The sequence below is a fragment of the Microtus oregoni genome, unplaced genomic scaffold (genome assembly GCF_018167655.1).
Source record: "Microtus oregoni isolate MIOR12 unplaced genomic scaffold, Mior012 000003F_ref0000135, whole genome shotgun sequence".
In the NCBI taxonomy this organism is placed as follows: Eukaryota; Metazoa; Chordata; class Mammalia; order Rodentia; family Cricetidae; genus Microtus; species Microtus oregoni.
In genome coordinates, this window is record NW_024543062.1 from 24,785,471 (window position 1) to 24,808,702 (window position 23,232).

At 47.2% G+C, this 23,232-nt stretch overlaps 1 protein-coding gene across 6 annotated transcripts in view; it reads right to left on the reverse strand.

Annotated features, from left to right (window-relative positions):
- Positions 1 to 380: 380 nt before the first annotated feature.
- Bicdl1 (BICD family like cargo adaptor 1) overlaps positions 381 to 23,232 on the reverse strand; it is a 95,676-nt gene continuing 72,824 nt past the window's right edge. For 2 of the 6 annotated variants that reach the window (XM_041647938.1, XM_041647932.1), the window contains 6 exons: positions 17,959 to 18,138; positions 17,074 to 17,292; positions 15,725 to 15,868; positions 9,303 to 9,433; positions 4,707 to 4,827; positions 382 to 2,261 (listed from right to left, as the gene is read on the reverse strand). In XM_041647938.1, the coding sequence (XP_041503872.1) occupies positions 2,100 to 2,261; positions 4,707 to 4,827; positions 9,303 to 9,433; positions 15,725 to 15,868; positions 17,074 to 17,292; positions 17,959 to 18,138 (957 nt within the window). In that variant the 3' untranslated portion in view covers positions 382 to 2,099. Of the gene's footprint in view, positions 2,262 to 3,930; positions 4,040 to 4,706; positions 4,828 to 9,302; positions 9,434 to 15,724; positions 15,869 to 17,073; positions 17,293 to 17,958; positions 18,139 to 23,232 lie in introns of all 6 variants that reach the window. The other 4 variants (XM_041647967.1, XM_041647957.1, XM_041647945.1 and 1 more) reach the window with 3 other exon arrangements.

Below are 23,232 nucleotides of genomic sequence, written 5' to 3' on the forward strand. Positions count from 1 at the left end.
TGGGCAGAAGGTGTCACACGCTTCTTAGCATGTGGGAACCAGTGTGAAGGTGTTTGCCAATTCAAGCAATAAGAGGGTGATCTTGGAGCATCTGGCCCAAGTTAGGTGCCTCTGTGGCTTCTGGCCTGTTAAGGCCCAGGTGATGGGTGATTTTGGTGACAACACTGTGCCTGTCCCACGGAGTGTTCCATGCATGAGTGGGGTGGGGTGGGGATAAGGGTGGGGGTAGGGGACTCAGGGCTAAACTGGTATCCTGGTGGACCTGATGTGAAACTCCTGTCAAACAACAAACTTTTAAAGGTTTGCTAGGATTATTTCTGTATTGAAAGTTTCTAATTATGCTTTTTAAAAAAACTACTAAAAATAAAGGTTCAAGCTGCCAAATTTCTCTCCAGGGTCTACTTGCTGTCCTCCAGCTGTGCTCTGGGTACTGGCCGCTTCCACTGTTTGTTAGGTCCAGCTTTTGCTTTTTTGTTGATCTCTGGTGCTGCATGGGAAACTATCAGGGGGCAAGTCTGTGTTTTCCGTGGATGGGGCCCAGAACATGTGTGGGAGCAAGTGTGCCAGGGGAAGCTCCATGTTTATTCTTTACATGCCGGAAGGATGCAGCAGAAGCTTTTGCTTTGAGTGAGTGCTTTCAGCTGGAAGTTTCTGCTATGCTGAACAAGAGGGTGTGGGGCAAGATGCTGCCACCTTCACAAGTAACCCTTCTGGTACTAGCCCCTCTGTAGCAGCAGCAGCCAGTGGTGGCTTTTGACACACAAGTCATGTTTGTAACAAAACCCTCCAAATACTCAGGAACTGAGGCAGGAGTTCTGTAGAAATTCATTTTATTCTTATTCAGACTATTTTCAAAAGAAGCAGTGGTGCGCTGTTTTTCTAAAAATATGCCTTTATAGATTTATATATGTGTATTATAAAATCCATACGTGTATTTACATAATTACTACATACAAAATTACAGCACTGTGGTATGTACATATCTATAAGTACATTCTTTCCGCTCAGCCCTGCTGTGCTTTTCCCCATTGAGGACAGGAGGCTTAGTGAGTGGTAAGCAGCTGCAGGCTGGGCCCACAGAGCCTCTGAGCTGGGGCCTCAGCAGAGATGGGGTAGCTGCTGCAGAAGGAGCAGAAGCAGCAGGCTGCAGGCCTTGTCCCTTGGGCCTGGTGGGCAGTATCTGGAAGCTCCCAGCAGCCTTACCCCATCCACCCTGTGGCCTGTGGCACCCACGCTACCTTCAGTGTGCGGGTAAGGTTAAACTAGTCCCCTTGGAGGCCATTTTGTGGCCTCAACTTGTTGGTTTGGGCCATTGTATTTGAGGTGGGAGGGAGCTGTGGAAGACAAGTGCTCTCCCAGCCCTACCCCAGAGGGGAAGTCTGGAAGCTAGAGCCTATAGAGAGCCAGCAGGATGCTGCCCGGGCCCAGACCTCACTAGGGTTAAGGACTGCCTGCACTGGAGGAAGCTGAGGTGTGCTGGCGGCCAGAAGACAGGACCTTCCCTGCGATACAGAGTGGCCTCAACAGAACTTGGGTGACCCAGTTCTTAAGCCCCACAGCCATAGGCTGGGGCTCCTGCTGTACAGGACTCCAGCAGAGGGCATGCACATGGGTGAGGGGTTATGCCTCCCCTTACTCCAGGCAAGTAGCTGGGGCAGGAGTGGAGGCTCAGGCCTCCTGAGGCATGCACAGGAGGGCCTCAATCTCTTTCCCCATGTTCAAAATCCAAGGAGGCAGAAAAGCCTGTAGTGTGGGCTGTGATCAGCTGGGTCTGAGTGGCAAAGCCCATCAATGGACTGCATGGGAAGTGACTTGAGCCCTACTCACTAACAGGATCCTGGGGAAGCCCAGGCTGAGACTTGGCTTAGGCAGTGGGGACAGGGTTCATTCCTGTCCCTTGGTAGGGAGCAGCTTTCAGAGGACAAGGCAGGTCCCCTACTTCTCAGTCTCCATTGCACTGACAAAAGGGAGTGGGTTCTCAAGACCCAACTGGCCCCAGGGCAGCCGGGCCGGCAGTACAGCTGCCCAGCTCCAGTTGACGGGAGACCCTTTTCAACTGCCTCTAGTCCCCCATTCTCAACAGCCTGACTTCTCCCCACTTAAATTTTCCTGAAGAAGGAGAAGAGCCGTTTGCCATCCATGGTGCTGGGTTCCTGCCCCCGTCCTACGCCGTGGCCCCTAGAGAAGGCAGCAGCAGGCTGGCCCTGTTCCTTCAGCTGCGTATCCATCAGCTGCCTGTCAATGACCCTGTGCATGTCATCCTGCAGAGAGGGAGAGGGAATGGGGATTAGTAGCTGTCTTACCTGGCCCTGGGGTTGGACAGGGAAGTGACATGTCAGGGCAGGTGAAGATGAGGGATGAGATGAACAAGCACTGCAATTGGGGCTGGTGGACCAACCATGCCAGGACACATAGGTGCCATATAGCGCTATCTCAGCCAGTGTCTTCGGGCCTAAAGAACAGAACAGCCCTCATACTAGCTCACGGGGCTGTGTGGATGCCTGTGATCTGGCTTGCTACCCCACCTTAAGTCAGCTCAGACCAACCTTAGCTTGTCAGGTCTCTAGTCCAATGACCTGGGCCCAAGAGGCTACCTGTGTCCAAATTTCCCCCTTCAAATTACTTTCAGGCTAAGTCACTAATACCCACACACCAGAGGCAGTGTCTCTATGTTTGGGACTGCCTTCACCCCTCTGGCCAGACTCTCAAACAACTAAACCTGTGTGCAATGTTGAGACTGTCTTGTTCCAATTCAGTCCTACTTCTATTAACTTCTTCATGGGGGGAAGGACCTTACCTCTCTAATTAGCTGGTTACTCAGAACAAGTCTCCCGTCCTGTTTCACACGAGAGCAGCTTTGAGCAGCTCCTTCCTAGTCCCTAAATTTTGGTTACCGTGGAAGACACTACCTGACAATGGGCTCTACTACTAACCCAGTCTCTAAGGAGCTCTGTGTGATCCACCACCAGAAAGCAAACACACCACACCTCCGACCTCCTTCAGCTTTTAGCTGTAAGCTCTGTGAAGTTCTGACAAAAAGACCCCAAGAAAAACTCTTAGGGGCTCACTGGCTTGAATCTAAGCACACGACAAGTGAAGCCAGGTTGGGGTGGGTGGGCTCCATGCAGCAGGGAAAGGCTGGCTCTGAGCAGCCACTTAGGAGATGAGAGCACAAACCTGGAAAGCCTGGCCTCACTTGCATCCAGCTTGTCACCTCTGTTTCATTCAAGTTCTGATCAGTGGGAATAACCTGAATGTCTTTTCAGGTTTCAGAATGAAAGCAAAGGGCCTTGCTGGCCTCTGGCACCCTATTCTCACCCTCCATCACACTCAGCATCCTCCCTGGCTCCTCCTCCTCCTCCTCCTTTCCCTGCCAGCCGATTTTCCATTTGCCTCTCAGATTAAACCCTGTGTCATTTTTGCCAGCACAAAGCACATGGCTCCTACTTCTAAAGTCTCAGTGTGGAATCTTAGCACAGTAGTCTATACTTAGGACAAATTCAATAAAATATATTGTTCACTACCAGAGAGAAAAGTCAAGAGACTTTTAGAAAGAAGTCCTTCATGTATTCTCTGGCACAGTCACTGCAAACTGCATTTTTATACTTTAAGTAACCAAATTCATCAAGCAAATTCTATGAACACATCTCCTTAGAACTTTACACATGTGCACGAGCTGGTTATGATCCCATGACTGCTGCTATTCTTGTGGTAAAAATCCATCTATGATAAGTTGGCATCAGCCTGCCAGGACTGCCAAACCCATAGCAGTGATGGGAGAAGGGAGGCTGGGGCTCAATGGCATGTCACACTACACAGAGATGAGGCCGAGTTCCGGAACACAGAACACAGTGAGCCATGGGGAGGTGGCAGATGCAGAACGGAGATGGCAGAGGGGAATGGATGAATGGACACAAGGTTCAATCTCACCTCAAAGGCAGGAGGGGTGTACAACTAAAGCTGTTGGTACAGGAACTGAGAAAGGCCACTAGATCAGAAACCAAAGGAGCCAGATAGTAAAAAGCCCTGAGGAAGCAAACTGTAGTTGGGAGAGAAGAGAGAACAGCTGTGGTAAGCCAGGGTTCTGGCTAGCTGGCTGCTGGTAGGAGCCAGGGAGCCAGTGACCTGATGGTGTCGTCAAGACTGTGTGGTTGCCAATCCCACAGAGCCACAGTGTAATGGTCACTGCTATTCTGCCTGCCACTGTGGGGCTCACCTCAGCAAGTCACAGGTGAGTTTCCATCTGAAGAGAGACGTTAACCACTAGACCCACATTCTGACAGCCTACCAAAAGAGTCCGAGCCCCGGGCAGCAGGGAGTCAGGAGACCCTGAAAATGGTGGTCCCAGAGCTGGCCACACTGACTCACTTTCTCCAGAGCCTGTGCCAGACGGTGCCCATGGAAAAGGGAAGCTGCAGCAACTGCCCGAGGACTGCTGAGCTGCGCCCAGCTCTGAGTTTTCATTCAGTCACACGACCTTAGTTTAAAAGAAGCCAGGGTGAGCAGCTGAGGGAGGCCCATTCTGTGTCTGGTGGAAGCATGCTCCCGACAGAGGCTGGCTGAGCTTTCTGTCTCGAGGCCACTATAAGGCATTCTTCCCTGGGGTGAAAATGGAAGCTCCTGGGACCTCTTGTCAAAACTCCCCTTACAGATTTCGGTTCAGAGATGCTTCATGCACTCCCCACTAGGCCTCAGCTCCTGCTTACCTGCCAAGCCTCAAGCTGCTGTGAGAGATTCAGCTTTTGTTGAATGGCATCCAACAGCTGGCTGTTGAGAGACATCATGTCCATCTTGCACTTGGCGAGTTCTAGCTCTACGGCGTTCTTCCTGCAAACAGATAAACCGCAATGAGGATGGGGACCTTGTGCCAGGGGCTTCTGGTTATTCATTGGGAGACCTGGCGTCTAAGGGTAAGGTAAGGGGCTGATCCCACACCACAGGGTCACTGTAACTATGCCCCTTGAAGGACTGTAACACGCTCCCTAACCAACCTGTGGCAAGTGATGATCTCTCCTCTTTAACAAGAGCAAAGTGGTCAAAAGAGAACAGCATTTCCATGAGAACAAGAGCCCAGAAGTGATCAAGGGCCTCTCACAAAGGAGCTGTTTGCTGTCCCTTCCCACAGGCTGTGCACACTGTGGAAGGTACTCAGTTTGGACTAGCTACTCCCCCAATGGAATCACCCCTAAGATAAAGATGTTCAAAGGAAGCCACATAATGGTGATCAAAGTTTAATAGCTCCAGTATCTAATAATTGGGGAACTGTTTCAAAATAAAAGAGACAATACAACATGAGCAGCAGTGAATCACAGACATGGGGTATTTACTGACAATTTACCATGATGGAACCCTGGAGGAGGAAGAGGTCGGGCTTCGTGAAGCAAAACTGCCAGCGTGTCAACATACAAGACACACAAAAACACAGCGCATTATGTCTGGTGATGTCACTGATGCTAACTTTGCCCACATAGTTTAAGATTTTTAAATGTGCATGTTTTGGGCACTGTTTTGCTCACCTTTCCAACAATATAGTTGCCCAATGCAAAACAAACGAACAAACAAAACCTACCACCACCACAACCACCAACAAGAAAACAAACCTGTTGGGGTGGGTACGAAAGGAGGAGCAGTTAACTGCGTTGTGTCTGCAAAGGCAGCACCCGCTGCAGCCTTGAAAGCCAGACCATGGGGAGCTGAAGGACCCAGAAGCCACCAATCTGGCCTCAGAACAACACACTAAGCAAGCAAAGCCGGAAGGAGTAGGTGAGTCTCATTTGTAAAGCGCTCAGACCATATTTCCTCCCTGCCTTGCCCTCTACCCTGCAATTAGTCACCTGATCCACACCCCACCCTGACCCAAAGTGGTGCATTCACCCACCACTTTGCCCTATAGGCAGCTCTAGACAACTATGGGCTCATCCCGGCCCTGCCCACTGCGGCTGCAGGCAGCAGGGATTAGACCAAGTCTGTCCAATGGGCAATGGTTCAGAAGCCGCAGGTTGCTTCCGTCACGATCGCTGCCATTGGCTGGTGGAGAACAGCAGAAATCCTCAGGGCAGCAGTTGCCATGGACGCGATTTGCCTGACAGTTCCCAAACCACAGGCGCCCCCTAGCTGCTCTAGCCCTCAGGAGGTACCAAGTGTTTGCCAGCAGGTGGCGCCACGAGCAGCCCGGAGCTAGGGGAATGTGCTGACTAATGCCAGGGCCACGGGCCGGGGCAGAGCTGCAGTGCAAGAGGGTAAGGCGAGTTTTCAAAAGGAACCCAGACCCAGAAGGCACGGGTCCACAAGTCGCTGATCAATACAGCAATCATATTCTTGAAAAAGTATTTCCAGTGCCCAGAATAATTCCTCATATAAATGAAGTCACTGGGACTTTTTGTAAAGCAGATTGCTATTTTCAGATTAGCTTCTGCTATCCACATTGGTGATTCAGTGGTACAGTTTCTCACCTGTAAGGTTAACTTCTGTGAGTGCTTTTCAACTGTAAGGTGATAAAACTCATAGTGGTTTTCCTGGACCTCACCTATTGTGTGAGAGAGATAAGGAACCCCTTAAGGTCCCAGCAGCCCAGTTTAGTGAGGCCAGTCTCTCTTCCTTGAATACACATTAAATAACCAGGTAAGGAAGCAGTCCCATCCCAGCCACTCAGACTGAACTGTTTTGGAGAGGCCCCGGGTGAAGATAATGCCTGCAGGCACTGAGAACCAGAAGTGTAATGGGAATCCATCCCGTGGGCACACAGGGACATAAGCAGAGCCTTACTGGGCTATCTCATTTTCAGTTCCGAACATGAACCAGAAGTGATAGGCAACCCAATGTGAGATCTGATCAGAGAAGAAAACAGACAGAAGGGTAAAATGGGATGAAGACGATGAAAGACCAAAAGGCAGACCGTGAGAAACTGCTCTTGTTTACAGCACAGCTAGGGCAGAGACCAGCTCTCCAGCTATGGGGATGTCAGTTCCAGAGGATCAACAGGCCTGAAGGTGGAGCTTACTTTCCTCCTGGTGCAGGAGGTGGTGCAGGCCTTTAATCGGGGAGAATTAAGTTTGAAGCCAGCCTAATACACAAAGCGAGTTCCAGGACAGCCAGGCTACACAAACGACCCCTGATTCAGAAAACAAAAACAAAAAACAAACAAAAAGCCAACCAACAAACTCAAACAAACAAAACCAAACAAAATAAAACTCAAGCAAATGAAACAAAAATAAAACCCTTTACTTCCTCTGTAGACACTGAGACAGGCATCAGAGAGTAAGCACACTTTTCCCCCCCCAGTTTTTATCTCCTCAGTAAAGGGGGCAGATGACTGTGGGCATCAGCTGGGTGTCATGGTGCAAACCTGCAAATCCCAGTACTCGAGGTTGAGACCAGGGAATAATTTAAAGTTAGAGGCTAGTCTGAGCCGCATAACAAACCAACCAACTTCTAGTAAAGTGTGGACCATGTAAAAATGTCCTTTAGCCTCTCTGTATTTCCAAATTGTTGAATGCAAAGAAATGCATTTATTCACTTCATTTTTGAAAACAGTATTTGAAAAAAATGACCTGGTTTATTAGAAATAAATGGAACAGTAGAAATTGTAAAATGCTGTATAATCAAACCCAACTGCAAAAAGTGAAAGATTCTGGTTCCTCGCCAAACAAATGCGGTTAAGAGGGACAAGGAAGAGGGAATGTTCCAGGCTTTCAGAACATTGTCAGTCAGGTGAATACATGAGCTTTGGAACCAGATTTTTTGTTTGTTTGTTCGTTTTGTTTTTTTTAAACAGGGTTTTTCTCTGTAGCCCTGGCTGTCCTGGAACTAGCTCTGTAGACCAGGCTGGCTTTGAACCCACAGAGATGGAGCCAGATTCTAAACAACTGAAATCACATTTATGAAATAACTTGTGTGCACTGTGGAGAAGAGGTTTAAGGACACTGACTTAATGTTATTAAGAACTTGTTTTCATAGAGGAGTATAGTTTATTAGCAAAGCACTTGCCTAGCACTGATGAGGCCTACTATCTATGAGTTTACTCCTTATCATGAAAAATACCACAGAAACAAAAAACCTCACCCAGCCAACTACAATACTGTGCTGGTTAGGGAAGCAAACTGAAGTATCCATGGAGGAGGGAGCAGAAACCAGTCGTCGTCGTCATCCATCCCCCCCCACTGAATTTGAACTGAGGTCACAGGTCAAAGAACTCAGCTACATGACTGAACCTGACAGATGGGTAGATGAGGGTTCTTATTATGTTTCTTTCTTTTGTGAATACTTAAGAATGCTCATAATAACTGGGTGGTGGTGCATGCTTTTAATCCCAGCACTCAGGAGGCAGAGGTAGGCAGATCTTTGTGAGTTCAATGCCAGCCTGATCTAAAGAGCGAGTTCCAGGACTGGCTCCATACCTACTGAGAAACCCTGTCTCAAAAAAAAAAAAAAAAAAAAAAAAAAAGTTCATAATAAATTAAAAAAAAAACTAAAAATAATCAAAATGTGGTAGATGCACATAATGACACTGGAAAACTAAGCTCTAAGTGGGAAATATGCTAAGCCATGCACTGTAGCATCCGATGCTTTAAAGAAAAAACTAATTACACAGCCAATATATTACAAGTATGCCAACACACCCATAGGAAAAGTGTCAAGTCACATAACAACCTTCACTAGCAGAGTCTACCTGGGACCAAGAAAAGTGGGTAGCAGGGCAACTAATCCTATCTTTGTGTTCTCCTGTATTAAGAGTGTTGTGGGGTGTGTGTGTGTTTGAGACAAGGTTTTATTATGTAACCTAGGCTGGTCTTGAACTCACTCTGTAGAGCAGGGTGGCTTACACTGGAGATCCTCTGTTTATACCTCCTGAGTTCTGGAACACAAATGTATGACACGATGGTGGGCTTATAACAGAATTTCCATCCATTATTAATTTATTTATTTAGACAGGGTTTCCTGTGTTACAGACAGCCCTGGCTGCCCTGAAACTCACTCTGTAGACCAGGCTGGCCTTGAACTCAGAGATCCGCCTGCCTCTGCCTCCCGAACCCTGGGATTAAAGGTGTGTGCCATCGCAGCCAGGCCACATACCTCACTCAGTTTTATTAAGAAATCAAAGTAGAGGCTGGAGAGATGGTTCAGAGGAACAGCACCTGCAGCACAAGCATAATGCCGTTAAGTCTGGATCCCAGCACTCGTGTAAAAAGCTGGATGTAGCCATGTGTGCCTGCATCTTCAGTGCTACAGGGGATGGCAACAGGGCTGCATAGTTATGTGGTCATCACAGTTAAAGTAAGAGTAAACAACCCATCTCCACTCACTTTGCAATAGCCTCATCCCGGTCCCTGATGGCCTTCTGAAGCTGCTCCTTTGGCTCCTTGTCCTCAGACGTCACTCTGAGTCGGTCCCTCTCTTCCTTCAGTGCAGTCATCTCCACACTCAGCAGTGTCACCTAGCAACAGATCAGAGGAAAAGGAATGCGATAATGCTGCTGCTGCCGTCCTGGGGGCTTTCTCCACGAGCTCAGCAAGATGGCTCAGCAGGTAAAGGCGCTTGCTGTGTAAGCCTGACAACCTGAATTTGAGTCCTAAAACCCAAATAAAAATGGAAGGAGAAAACTGACCCTACAAATTGTCCTCTGACCTCTACCACAATTTTGAGGGGCTGCAGAAATGGCTCAGCAGTTAAGAACTCTTTGTGCTCTTTCAGAAGACCCATGTGTCCAGTCCCACCGGTACCCTCTGTTCACAGCTGGCTGTAACTCCATCTTGAAGACTTCAGACATCCTCTTCTGACACACACATAGTTAAAAATAAATGTTTGAAAATAATTTTTTAAAAAAGGACATCCGCAGGTTCCAGGGGCATGTGTCGGGAGCGGGCTGGTAGTGTCCTTGTTGTTGCTGTTTCAACGCCGAGACCCCCCCCCCCCCCCCCCCCCCCGGCAGCAATGCTTTGTGCCCGGTTCTAGCTCAGTGGCTAGGGTTTAGGGTGGAGGTTGAAGCTGACGTGCAGCCATGGAGTCAGATCCCTGTGTCCTCAGCATACCAGCACTGCTTTGACTGAGAGGCACTCCCAGGTAGACAGTAAAAGATCACACATGCATCAGAGCTCTGGAACACATTTTTGGAGGCAGGGTCTCAAATTCTGGCACAGCTTGATGTTCCCATTCAGTTCCACAGATCAAAGCCACATGGAATTTCAACACCTCTGATCTGTCACTTTGATCCTACTACCTTTTCTGTGGTCCATTCCTGAGTGAATGGCACCTGCTCAGTCCTCAAGACCAACCTGGGAGTTACCATTTGGCAATGAAGGGCTCCTCTCGTGTCTGCTTCAGCAACACATTCCGTCCTACCCCACAGCAGAGTGACCTCACTCAAATCCACCACTGTCACTGGAAACATGTCCTATCCGGCTGTAAACCCCAGGGCTTGGCTGCAAATAGTATTTAATCCTAAAACACTTGTGCACTCAACAGCTGACATTTGAGATAGACATTAATTCAAGCCTTTACTATTTGGGGGACATTCCTGGTTGTATGCCTTGCTGAGAGACAGAGATGTCCTCCCAGTAGGAAAGCCAGATATGAGGAAAGCATCTACTTTTCCTTTGCAGTCTGGACATGTGACCTAGAGTTGCCCCACCCCCACCCCTGTAAATCTGGGAGGAGAAGGAAAGCAAAACTGCACGTGAGCAGGGACTATTTGCCAGACAGCAGACTGGGTCTGTTCTCTGCTTCCCATGACTACTCCTTCCTGTTTGGGACCTAAGTGATCCAATTGTTCTTGAAGTTGATCCTATAAGCTATCAGATTTAATTGCAATGCATTCATTTTCTACTTAAGTTACACAAAGCAAATGTCTGTGGTGTGTGACCAGTCTGGTAGAGATTGCAATAAACGTGTTAAGCAATGAAGATTGATAGGATCAGACATAAATAGGGATGCCCAACCTCATTCTCTTGGTAAGTATTACACACCCACTGACATTTTTCCAAGGGAGGATTTATCCACACAGGTCTGCTCCTTCCCATCAAGTGACATCTGCCACCCTGACTCCAGGACTAGACTGAAGATCAAGCTCCCAGACAGAGCCAGCAGCTACTTTGCATGAATGTAGAAGACATCCAATGATGAGAGGACAGGAAATATGTTGCATATTTTTAAAAAAATGTCAGGAAAAAGAGATTTTTATGTATGTGGTCTATGTGTTTTTGCCTGCTCATACATATGTTAACCTGGCACATACCTGGTGCCCTCTGAGGCCAGAAGAGACTGCTGGACCCTTGGAACTTCAGTTACAGACAGTTACAAGCTGCCATGTGGATGCTGGGAATCAAACTCTGGTCCTTTGGAAAAGCAGCCAGCATTCTTAACTGCTGAGCCATTTCTCCTAGCCTCAAATTTGGCACTCTTAAGAGCCTAATAAGGAATGTAAGGGCTGGGACTGGAGCTCTGCCCTGGTGCTAACAGTTTGGAATTTCTGCAAAGGCTCTGGTTTGTACATGCACTCACTCCAAGGCAGAGGTGACTGGGGAGAGGTTTAGCCTTACCCTAGGGTACTGGCAGGTCTGGCAGCCTGATAGCCTGACCCAAGACCTAGGAAGAATGTGGCAAAGACAGACTTCTTCAGATCAAAGACATGTGGGGTGGCTTCAGAACAGCTGAATAAGGGGGACAAGAAAAGTGAAACCCTATGCTGAGTATGATACTGGGTCAGACCAACCAACACCCAATACACACCAAATAAAACTCCAGAAAAGCTTTCCACTGCCCCAGCTGCCAGCTTCTTAGGAAGGGATATGGAAATCAGGAAAAACAAACAAACAAACAAAACCTACCTTCCTACCCCAACTAGTTGATGTCAGGCTCAAATGTGATGAAGGCGGGCTCCAGGGCTCCAGTCTTCCCAGTCTTCACTAAGGTTAGATCTGATGGCTGTCTTCAAAGTGGACCTGGCTTGTCTATTCATGCATTTAGGCTATACCCACCACCCACCTTCTTCTAATAAGACAGAGGGCCTTACAATTAAATAACACTAAAAAGCCTACCCTGAAGCCATGAAACCTACTCTTTCCTTCAACAATCAATTACAATTCTGTGCTAGAGACTTAGTCTAGTGGCCTGTGCTAAGACTCCAGGAGAAAAAGCTGAGTGGTAACTTGCACTGGTCATTATGGGGTCTGTGATCTGCTTGATTGGAAAACAAGATGGGAAAGTAGTTACTACAATAAGATGGAGCCAGTGGGTCTTCCGGGAAGATAAAGAGTTCAAGGAGGAAGTGAAACCCTCTCTGAATGAGCAGGGTGAAGGCCTAAGCAGGCAGGAGGGAGGATCTTCCAGACACTGGGGAGTGTGCACAGCTACTCTATTATTGCTCATGTTCTCTGGGTGGCCAGGGACTTGCTAAGTCTATGTCCTGATATGGAAGCTGTTCATGGCTCACAGGAGGTACCCTGCTTTCAAATCTCACTACAGGCAACTGCCGCCCCGTGAGGGTGGCTGGGCTCCAGAAGCACACACAAATGGACAAGCAATATGCAAAGCTAGCTGTGAAAGAAGGCAGGACCGAAATGGCAGTGGCCAGAAGGATGAAGACAGAGTATACCAAGTGGTGTACTGGCAAGTTTCTGTCAATTACCTGGGAAATGGGAACCTCAGTGGAGAAGATGCATTAATCAGATTGGCCTGTAGGCATGTCTATGGGACATTTTTCTTGATTAATGACTATTAATCAAGGGCCCAGTCCATTACGAGTGGTACCATTTGTACAAGTAGTCCTGGGTTGTGTAAGAAATAAGGCCGAGTAAGCCAAGGGGAGAAAACCAGTAAGCAGCATCCCTCCATGACCTCTGCTTGGGTGGATCTGTAAGCCAAGTGAGCATTCTATTACAACAATAGAAAACCAACTAGAAGACCAAGTATTTATAGTAGCCTTGAGCACTTGCCTGATCTCATGCTCCCTTGAAAACCTTGCATAAAAAGACTCACAGAAAATGCTGTGAAGTTGTTCCTAATGCCTAGGTTACAAAGTGATCAGGGGCAGGGGGACCTCATGGATATCTGCTTTTAATTTGTTTTTAGATTTATATAGTTTATGTGAATGAGTGTTTTGTCTATACGTATTTATATATACCATGTGTGTGCCTGTTGCCTGTGGATGTAAAGGTAGTACTGGATCCCCTGGAACTGAGTTATGGATGACTGTGAACTACCACGTATGTTGGAAATTGAACCTGAGTCCTCTGTAAGAGCAACAAGTGCTCTTAACTGCTGAGCCATCTCTCCAGCTCCTGGGTGCCTGTCTTTTATAGTCTACAATTAATCCTGAAGACCCCCTCCATCTGCTGGTGGCTGTTCTGTATTCACCAATGCCAAGGAGGATGCTGGAGACAGAGGGCAGAGAGGTGGTGGGTGCTAATACTGGCTATGGATTTTACCTCAAACAGATATTAGCGGTTATTGCACTCTTTTAATTAAAGTCTGATTAGTTTCTGAGGTGGCAGCATGCACCACACCCACACTGACTTCTGTCCAGGTTCCAGGGGAATAAGAACACTCTCAAGAAGGAAAGCAATGGACTTAAGAGACTGGATCACTGAGTGGATGAGGCTTAACTTTGGCCTTGCTGTTCCTGAAATCTCAGACCCAGGTAACCTCGTCTGCACCCTACTACCAAGGAGCACAGAGATAGCTCCAGCTGCCCTCCCAACACTGTTAGAGACCCTAGAAAGCAAGTGTTCCACACAAGTATCACATGTGCTCAGAGTCTAGCCTCAGTGCCAGGCATATAGTGGGCAGTGGGCAGATTGTGAACCAACCCCCATGAGGAATATCAAGCCTTCAGTATTGGCTGCTATTTTTAGGACTAAGTGAGAATCCCAAATCTGTTGTAATAAGGGTGGCAGGGCTGCGTCCCCAGCACCCTGGCAGCCTGGCTAGCTTATGCTCCGAAATAACAACACACAAACTGTATTCATTTAAACACTGCTTGGCCCTTTAGCTCTAGCCCTTACAGGCTAATTCTGATATTCCGATCAACCCATCTCTAATAATCTGTGAGCACCTATCTTACCGGGAAAGGTTCAGCATGTCTAACCTGGCGACTTGCTTCATCGCGTGCGTCTGCCCGGGAGAGCGGAGCATGGCATCTCTCTGAGGCATCTGCTCCCGAGAGGAGAGCTGTGGAGTCTGAGCTCACTTCCTCTTCCTCCCAGCGTTCTGTTCTGTTTACTCCTCCCACCTATCTTCTAACCAATGAGGGCAAAGCAGTTTCTTTTTATTTAACCAATGACCTTCCTCCATCACAAATCCCTACCTTGGGTGTTAGTGTGACTCCCATGGGCGTCCACATTAGTAGATGCAGGTGTAGCTAAGGGGTTTCTTCTTTGAAGAAATTCTACAGTCCACATGGGGCATGAGTGGAGTCTAGGGAACTCTCTGTAAGGAAGCTCACAGGTACTGGCCTCAACCAGTTATCAAATGAACTTTTGTTTTTTGAGACAGGGTTTCTCTGTGTAACAATCCTGGGTGTCCTGGAACTCACTCTGTAGACCATGCTGGCCTAGAACTCACAGAGGTCCACCTGCTTCTACCTCCCGAGTGCTGGGATTAAAGATGTGTGCCACCACACCTGGCTATCAACTGAACTTCTAAGAAAACTTAGTAGACATGACTTCCTAAAGTTCCATACCAACCTATATTTAAGCTGGGCAACCTATATTTAAGCTGTACTTCTGAGGATCTCAGCGTTTAGGCAGGAACATGTCCCCTACCTGGCTAGTAGCAAGCCACAGTTGTGACCTTTACCCTTGCCCTCTGCCGTCTCACACGAAGATTAGCGGTGGCTGTAGATGTATTTTTCTAAGATGATAGTAAAAGAGACAGAAGTTGATAATAAAGGTATCTTAAGTGTAAGAAATTTTACCCAGGCCAGGAAACACAGGTAAGCGGTGTTGCGTATAGGTCACTCCTGTGTATGTCTGGTCCAGAGGAAGTGTGTCCTAGGACAGATCTCAAAAACCTCTTTCTGGGTGAAGCATCTCCTAAGTCCTTTAACATTTTTCAGATCAGAGTACTGATGTCCTTTAGTGTTCACAGAGAGATGGAATCATAATCAAACAAGAAAGGAACAGCAGGGGCAACAGTAAGTTCCCAAGAGCTGAAAAAAAAAGGTCTCAAAGGTGATAAAGCTAATACTTGTAAAGATCAACTTTTTTTAAAAAAATATTTATATATTAGGTATACAATATTCTGTCTGTGTGTATACCTGCAGGCCAGAAGAGGGCACCAGACTCCATTACAGATGGTTGTGAGCCACCATGTGGTTGCTGGGAATTGAACTCAGGACCTTTGGAAGAGCAGGCAGTGCTCTTAACCTCTGAGCCATCTCTCCAGCCCGATCAACTGTTTTTTGACTGACAACTCCTGGCCTGGGAGTTGCTGGGAAAAACATCAGAAAGTGGCCTGGGAGCTGTGGCTTTCCGTGGTCAGCACCAACCAACCAGCCCGATTTCTACCTCTGTGAACACACCACCTCAGGAAACACAACCAGCTATTTCTGTCCCTGCCAATCTCACTCGGGCAGAATGAGGACTGATTTTTCTCTCCTGAAGACACCCAGTTCCTCAACTTTGGGTCATAGCCCCATGAGAACATCATGGAGGAGAGCAGCATCTCACAAAAGTGGGAGTGGAAAAGGGACCCATGTACATTCTCTCCACTGTGAAATGGGGGTGCTCACCTGACTGTGGAGTTGCTGCAGCTCTTCTAGGCTCTGCCTCAGTTTACCCCTCTCTCCCTCCATGAGCTCCCTCAGGGCTCTTGAGTCCTCACTGGTCTGCCTTATCTGTTCTTCCAGTGAGTCATCGTCCATTCTCCGGGTGCCCTGACAGAAAGAGGGAAGCCAGTAGTAGGTAGGGAAGAGAGGGAAGAGAAATGGGGGCAGGCGCAGGTCAGAAAAATGAAAAGAAATGAAGGAAGGTGAGAGGATGAAACAGGGGAGACCTGGGGGGCTAGGGAGAGATTTTTCTGCATTTAATTTTACCCTAGAAAAGCTCATTTTTATTTCAAATTTTGGGAGAAGCAGCTGTACGTGCTATGAATGGCATATACCACTGACAACTTCCTTATCCCACAATGACTCGGCCTCTTGCTACTATCTAGTCTACAGATCAACCCAGGCTGTTTAGACAGAAACATCTGCTCTTCAACTTATTGCCTCTAATAGAACAGAAGACATTAGCTACTCCGGGAGGGTGAATCAGGAGAGAAACCAGGGAGAATCTACCATTAAGCTGTAGAGATGGCCAGTCCACTCTGGATGAAGAGGAAAGTTCTCTTCCTCACACGAGGCCTCCTCTGGGGTTCCCAGAGAGCCTGCTCAGTTCCTCAACCTCCTGTGCTGAGACTTTCTCTCTCTCCTTCTGTTTTTGGGTTTTTTTGTTTTGTTTTTGTTGTTGTTTTTTTTTTTTTTGGAGACAGAGTCTTACTATGTATTTCTGGCTGCCTTAGAACTTACTACATAGACCAAGCTAGCCTTGAACTCAGAGATCTGCCAGCCTCTGCCCACTCATGAGCACCTTTCTCTCAGGACCAATTACAGAAGAGCAACTTGGGAGTTTTACCCAGATACAAATTTCTCTATTCAATGTCTCTAAGAAAAAAACCCTTCAACTCTAGGCCACTAGCGCCTTGTATATAACTATATGGAGAAAAGGACTATGCCATGGTACAGTTGTTCTCAACCTGTGAGTCTTGACCCTGTGGTAAACATCTATCTCCAAAAATATTTACATCAGGATTCATAACAGCAGCAAAATTACAGTTATAAAGTATCAAAGAAACTAATTTTATGGTTTGGAGTCAGCACAACATGAAGAATTGTATTAAACGGTTGCAGCAGTAGGAAGGTTGAGAACCGCTACCATGGCCATTTGCAGTCCTACCTCCTGGTTACTGGTACTTAGTACTCTCAAACTAATGGCTCGGGATCCTGGCAGCACGTTATGAGGGAAGCTCCAGCTCAGCTTACCGCACCATCTACAATGAGTTCCCACTGCACATTGGCTGGATGCTGTAGCTGACCCTTACCGTGGGCTCCATGCCATCTACAGTGCTCTGTATCAGTCTCTTGAGATCACTGAGGGCAGTGCGCAGGCTGCCAGCAGGCACGTCCTTGGCGGAGGAGGTTTCTGAGGACTCATCCATGGAGGAATCTGTGGACACGGCTGAATCGGCACTGTCGTTTCCTCGGAGGTGTGAGCAGAGATAGCGGACCTGGCAGTAGGCTTCCCAGAGCTGCAGTCTCAGCTGTGTCACAAAGTCACTCTGTTACAGACTGGGTATTCAGTAGTTAAAGCCAAAACACAGACTTGAAATCCTGTTTTTAGGACCAAGGGTTTTTTTTTTTGTTGCTATTGTTTTTTAAATAGTCTACCATAAGAAATATTTTGGACTTAGTCCATCTTCTTAGACTTTCACTTCTTTCTGAGATTAACCTGTAGCCCTGGCTGGACTGGAACTTACTGTAGCTGCTCTGCCTCAGTCTTCCTAGTGCCCATGACCAGCTACTACCAATTCTTATTTTCCCTCTAATCAAGTAATCTGCCATGCAAAGTATTTCTGTTACATAATTAGCTTCACTGATTGGAATCGGGGCCTAGCGGGAAAGGAGTGATTATGGAAGGCATAAAGAGACAAATGGCATCGAAAGGGTGGACTGCTGGACTGCAAATGCTGGAGGACTCTGTATCACCTCCGAGGCCCAGGGGAGGGCCTGAGCGGAGGACACTGGGCTCTAGCTGTTCTGCTCAAGGTTTCAGTGGCCGTTCAGTGAGTGGACCACTGCTCCAGCTGTGGCCATAGGAGCTCATGCAGGGACTGTGGCCTGTTGCCAAGCGGCAGTACAGTGCTGAAGAGGAGGGTGGAAGAGAACCCCGGGGTCTACTTCTCCTGCCAGAAAAGTGACATCAGCACCTGCTCTCTCTCCTGCTCCAGCTCCTCGGCCTCCATGCTTTGCTCGATCTCTGACAGCAGGGACGTGCTGGTAGCAGCCGAGCTCTGCAGGCTCCTCTCCTCCGTGAGCTCTTCCACTTTCACCTGCAGCTGCCTGTAGGACAGCCGTACCTCCTGCAGCTCCAGCTGGCTTTGGTGCAGCTGTGGGGAAGAAATGCTAGGCAGCTTATCCAAATCACAGCAAGCAGTGCCCAGGACCTGACCCTGCTGCTAGACTTGCCAACTCACAGGAAAAGAGTTGGGAGGAATGTATCAAGTTGTGGGTGGGACAAAGTCAGCAAGACCCAGCTCAGGGAAATTCTACAGAACAAACAACTCCATTCCATCAATAATCTCAGCGAAAAAGTTACTAGAATAACCTAGTGATTCAGAAGACTCAAGAGGTGGGCGGTGGTGGCGCACACCTTTAATCACAGCACTGGGAAGGCAGAGGCAGGTGGCTCTCTCTGGGTTAGAGGCCAGCCTGGTCTACAAAGTGAGTTCCAGGACAGCCAAAACTATACAGAGAAACCCTGTCTTGAAAACCCAAAACAGAGAGACAAAGACTTAAGGGGCTGATGGCAGCACATGTGTGCAGTTTAAGCACTTGGGAGTGAAGGCAGGAGGATCTTGAATTTGGGCCAGATTAGTTAAAAAGAACGTGTCTTAATAGTAGCAACAACAAAACCAAACAAAAATCTCAAAATATAAATAAAGCAACTAAGTGCAAACTATTTTGGTTTGTATCTTGGTTAAAAAAAAAATTACACAGGGTGTAGTGGTGCACACCTTTAATCCCAGCACTCAGGAGGCAGAGGCAGGGGGCTCTCTCTGAGTTTGAGGCCAGCCTGGCCTACAAACCAAGTTCCAGGATAGCCAGGGCTACACAGAAGAAACCCTGCCTTGAAAAACAAAAACAATTATTATTATTGTGTGAGTGCATGTGTTATATATGATATGTGCGCAAGAATATGGATATGCACTTACTATGACACGCATGTGGAGGTCAGTGCTTTTAACTGAGTCATCTTGCCAGCCCTCCTTAGCAGTTTTAAAAAATGAAGTTAAACCTAACTGTCCAATGATCCAGCAACTCCATTCTAAAGTGTACACTCCCAATGAGATGAGAGATTCAGTGAGAGACATGTCTCAAACAACAAAGTGGAGGGGCTGGAGAGATGACCCAGTGGTTAAGGGCACTAGCTGCTCTTTCAGTGGTCCTGCCATTGAGTTCCAACACTCACACGGTGGCTTACAGGGGGATCTGAAGACCTCTGGCTCAAGGGCACTGCGTGCATGTGGTACACAGACACACATGCAGGGTCTGGGTCAGCAGATGAAAGCTCATGGCATACAAGTCTGAGGGACTTGGATTTGATTCCCAGAACCCACAATGAGAGGAGAGAACCAAGTCCTGGAAATTGTCCTCTAACCTCTATGTGTTCCATGGCACATGGGCTCTCACACGCACACTTATAATAATAAATAAGGTGGACAGTGATTAAGGAGGACTCCCAATACTCAGGCATCCACATGTACACACATGCATCTATATGCCTGTACACTCAAGTGTGCATGTTTATGTGTGTGTGTGCGCGTGCGCGCACGCGCACACACACACACAGAGAGATATCACCCCAACCCTAGGTTAGTATGGGTGAAGAGCTTCCTGGGATTTAAATTTATTCTTTTATAAAGTGGTCTTTCTGGAACCATCTCTGTTTCATTAAAGAGAGGAAACAGCTGGGTGTGGCAGTGTACAGATGTACGTCCTGTACTTGAACTGCCATTGCTGAACAGTCAGGTTGGGCTGAGAATGCTGGAGTGCTGGCCTTGAATGCCCAAGGCCACTGAGTTGCTTTCCTCAGACTCTCTTCTAAGCCACTGTGCCTCCTGCAGATGCAGAGGCGTGGGATCGAAGGCAGCAACTAAGAGCTCTGGCTCTCATTAAGGGAGCCAGACTTTAGCCAATCCTCTAGGGACCTTCAACCCATCACTGCCAGGAAGTGGCTGGCGAGTGGTCTGGTTGAGCCCTAACTAGGATGGGCGAGGGTCCAGCTGCTGACAGGATGACAAGATGTACTACCTAGTCCCTGGATTAGCAACGCCTGCTGGTAAGTACAGTGGGAACTCCTCTAGCCCAAGTATTAGGAAAACTTGGGAGGAAAGAATAAAAATAACACAAACCAGGATTATAGGGAATAAAGAGACATTCCTAGGACCCAAGCAGCACAATTACAAGCAGCATGTTCAGCGGCAAATGCTTTACAATTATTCTCTAGGCAGCGCCACACACATCTCAGCAGGAGAAGCTTCCACAGTTAAGTATAAGTTCTGGTGCACTGGATACAATTAGTTCAATTACCCACACACACTCAAAAGTGTTTAATTAATTGTAACAGCAAGAGAACAAAAGGGCAGGAGGTGCCTCATTCTCTGGTCAGTGACTGATTCACCACCTGGACAGATGTACAGGAAAACCAAATCAAATCATGGGAGAACCTGGTAGCCATAGGAATCCTGTAAAGTAAATGGTATCTAGATGAGCATGGTTGCACACACCTTTAATCACAGCACTCAGGAGGCAAGAGGTAAGTGGATCTTTGAATTCAAGGCCACGCTGGTCTACAGAGCAAATTCCAGGACAGCCAGGGCTACACAGAGAAACTCTCTCACAAAACCATAAAAAAAAAAATAACACGTTTGTATAAGAAAGGTGACAGTGTATTTCTATGTATGAAAAGGGTGACATGAAATGCTTTTATTAGTACAGTTCACTAAAGTGAGCAAAAGTGGGGACAATCTCCCTCTTGACACCGAGGGGCTAAGATGTTGTGATGGCCCAGATTTGCTCAATTACACACGATCAGAGTCAGAGCAAAGTCTAGACTCCAAGGCACTGCTTCATGGGTTATCCTACAGTGATGGGGGCCTGCACTCTGCTGATGGAACCTACCCACTTTCCAGGGTCTTGCCCTATGCATTTCTGTAAGGGGCTAAGAGCTCCTTAGAAGGACAACTGACATCTTTACTGAGTATTAAAGCAAAATCTTTTTCTTAAGTTTAGTAAAGCCAGAATGGCCACATGTACCTGTAATTCCAGCACCTGAGAGGGAGGGACAGGAGAATGGATATAAATCCAAGGCCAGCCCTAGTGTACCTACAAAGTTCTGAGTCAGCCAGGACTAAAGCTAGAGCCTGTCTCAAACAAAACCAGAACAAATGAAGTTTAACAAAATACTTGTTATGAAGTGTGAGTTTTAATCCCTATTCTAAAGTCTTAAGATAAAAACAAAAAACCATAGCTGAATTTGATCTGTGGCTTAAAAATCTGTTTTTGGTGGGAGAAACCACTCTGTAGGCAAAGGCTCACCACCCAGCCTGATGACCTGTGTTTGATCCTCAAGACCCATGTGTAGGAAGGTGAGAAGTGGTTCAGAAAAATTCTTCTCTGAACTCCACATACATACTGTGGCATGTGCATCTACCCATACACACACACACACCTCCACATGAACACTGTGACATGTGTATTTATACAACTCATACACATACAGAGAACACACCTCCACATGTGAACCTATACAACAGACTCAAACAACCCTCTACATGTGTACCATATCATGTAAACCTACAAAACATGCACACAACACACACACACACACGTTTCTGACAGCAGGACTCCAGTCATACAGCCAAAGAGATCAAAGGGGTGCCCCGATGATGGAGGCTTTGCCTTACTGCTCAGCCTCCTACCCGACCTTATCTGAGGATTTAAAATCAGGGATTAAACACATTCCAAGGCCACTGACTCAACATTTTACAAATCTGGGTTAGGACTGTTCAAGTGCTACCTGGGTCAACTGGATTTTTTTTTTTTTCTGTCAGTTGAGGCCATTTTGGTGACAGGGCTTTCTGGAGGAAACTAGTAACTAGTGGCAACTTAAGATTTTACATAAACAAAAGGCACAGACAGAAACAGTTACACAGGGGCTGGAGAGATGGCTCAGATGTTAAGAGCACTGGCTGCTCTTCCAGAGGTCCTGAGTTCAATTCCCAGCAACAACCACATGGTGGTTCATAACCATCTATAATAAGATATGGTGTCCTCTTCTGACTTGCAGAAACAAATGCAGACAGAACACTGTATACATAATAAATAAATTAATTAATTAAAAAAAGAAATAGTTACACAAGTAGGAAAGGGGAAGAATAAATATGATCCTCCAAAAAGGGTGGAAATGTTCTGATTTGCTAGGGGGTCTTGTATGACCTCTTTCTTTCTTTTGAATGTCCATTCGCAGACATGACTTCAGGTTCCTGATGCTACAGGACACACAGTCCACCTACACCAGGTAGTACTTGGAAGTCCACCCTAGTCCTGCTTCTTTCCCTCCATTTCCAGGTTCCCTGTTAGGCAGTGGGCATGCACATTTCTTTTCGGCTATCTCTGGGTTTTGTACTTCTTTTCCTATCTGTTAACAGCAGAGGGCTTCATGTGGCCCCAAGAGCTGCTCTAAAACGGACTGCAAGGGCAAATGCACAGCAGCAAATCAGTTCTACGGGGGCTGGTCAGAGGCGCTTCAAGTCTATCAAGGACTTGGTCCGTGACTTTGGATAAGTGATTTGTTTTCTGTAAGCTTGAGAGAAGTATATGAAAGCTCTCCATTCACTAGAAAGTGACCTACACTTGCTCTTATTATTAAAAAATGATCACATTCCTTTCCATTTCAAAACCTGCTGTGAGGCATTAGAACCAGCTCCATATTCTCCCTTCCCTCCCTTCTTCCATTCTGTGCTGCTGGGGATTGAAACCAGGTCTGTTTGCTGCCCCAATTCCCTACTACAGAGCCACACCCCAGCCCCATTTTCTACTTAGCATTTTTGAGGACCTACTCTATGGAAAGTTATTAGTTGAACAAAAATCACAGGGGGTCGGGGGATCTAATAAATGTCCCTCAAAGAGGCAAACTGCTTAGGGGCAGCAACAAGTGTTCTTACTTAGACACCAGACAAGGTGTTTCCTTTTATTGTCTGAGACAGTTTCTATACAGTCTAGCCTGGCCCGGAACTTGTTACACAGTCTAGATAAACTCTGAACTCTCATTCCTCCCGACTCAGCCTCCCAAGTGCTAAGATCAAAGGCGTGTACCACCATGTTCGGTTTCAGTTAAAATGTCACCCCACATCAGAACTTCTAAATAAGCTTCCCTCTGAACCCAGTGGGGCCTCTGTGGCCTGGTCTTTGGGTAGGGA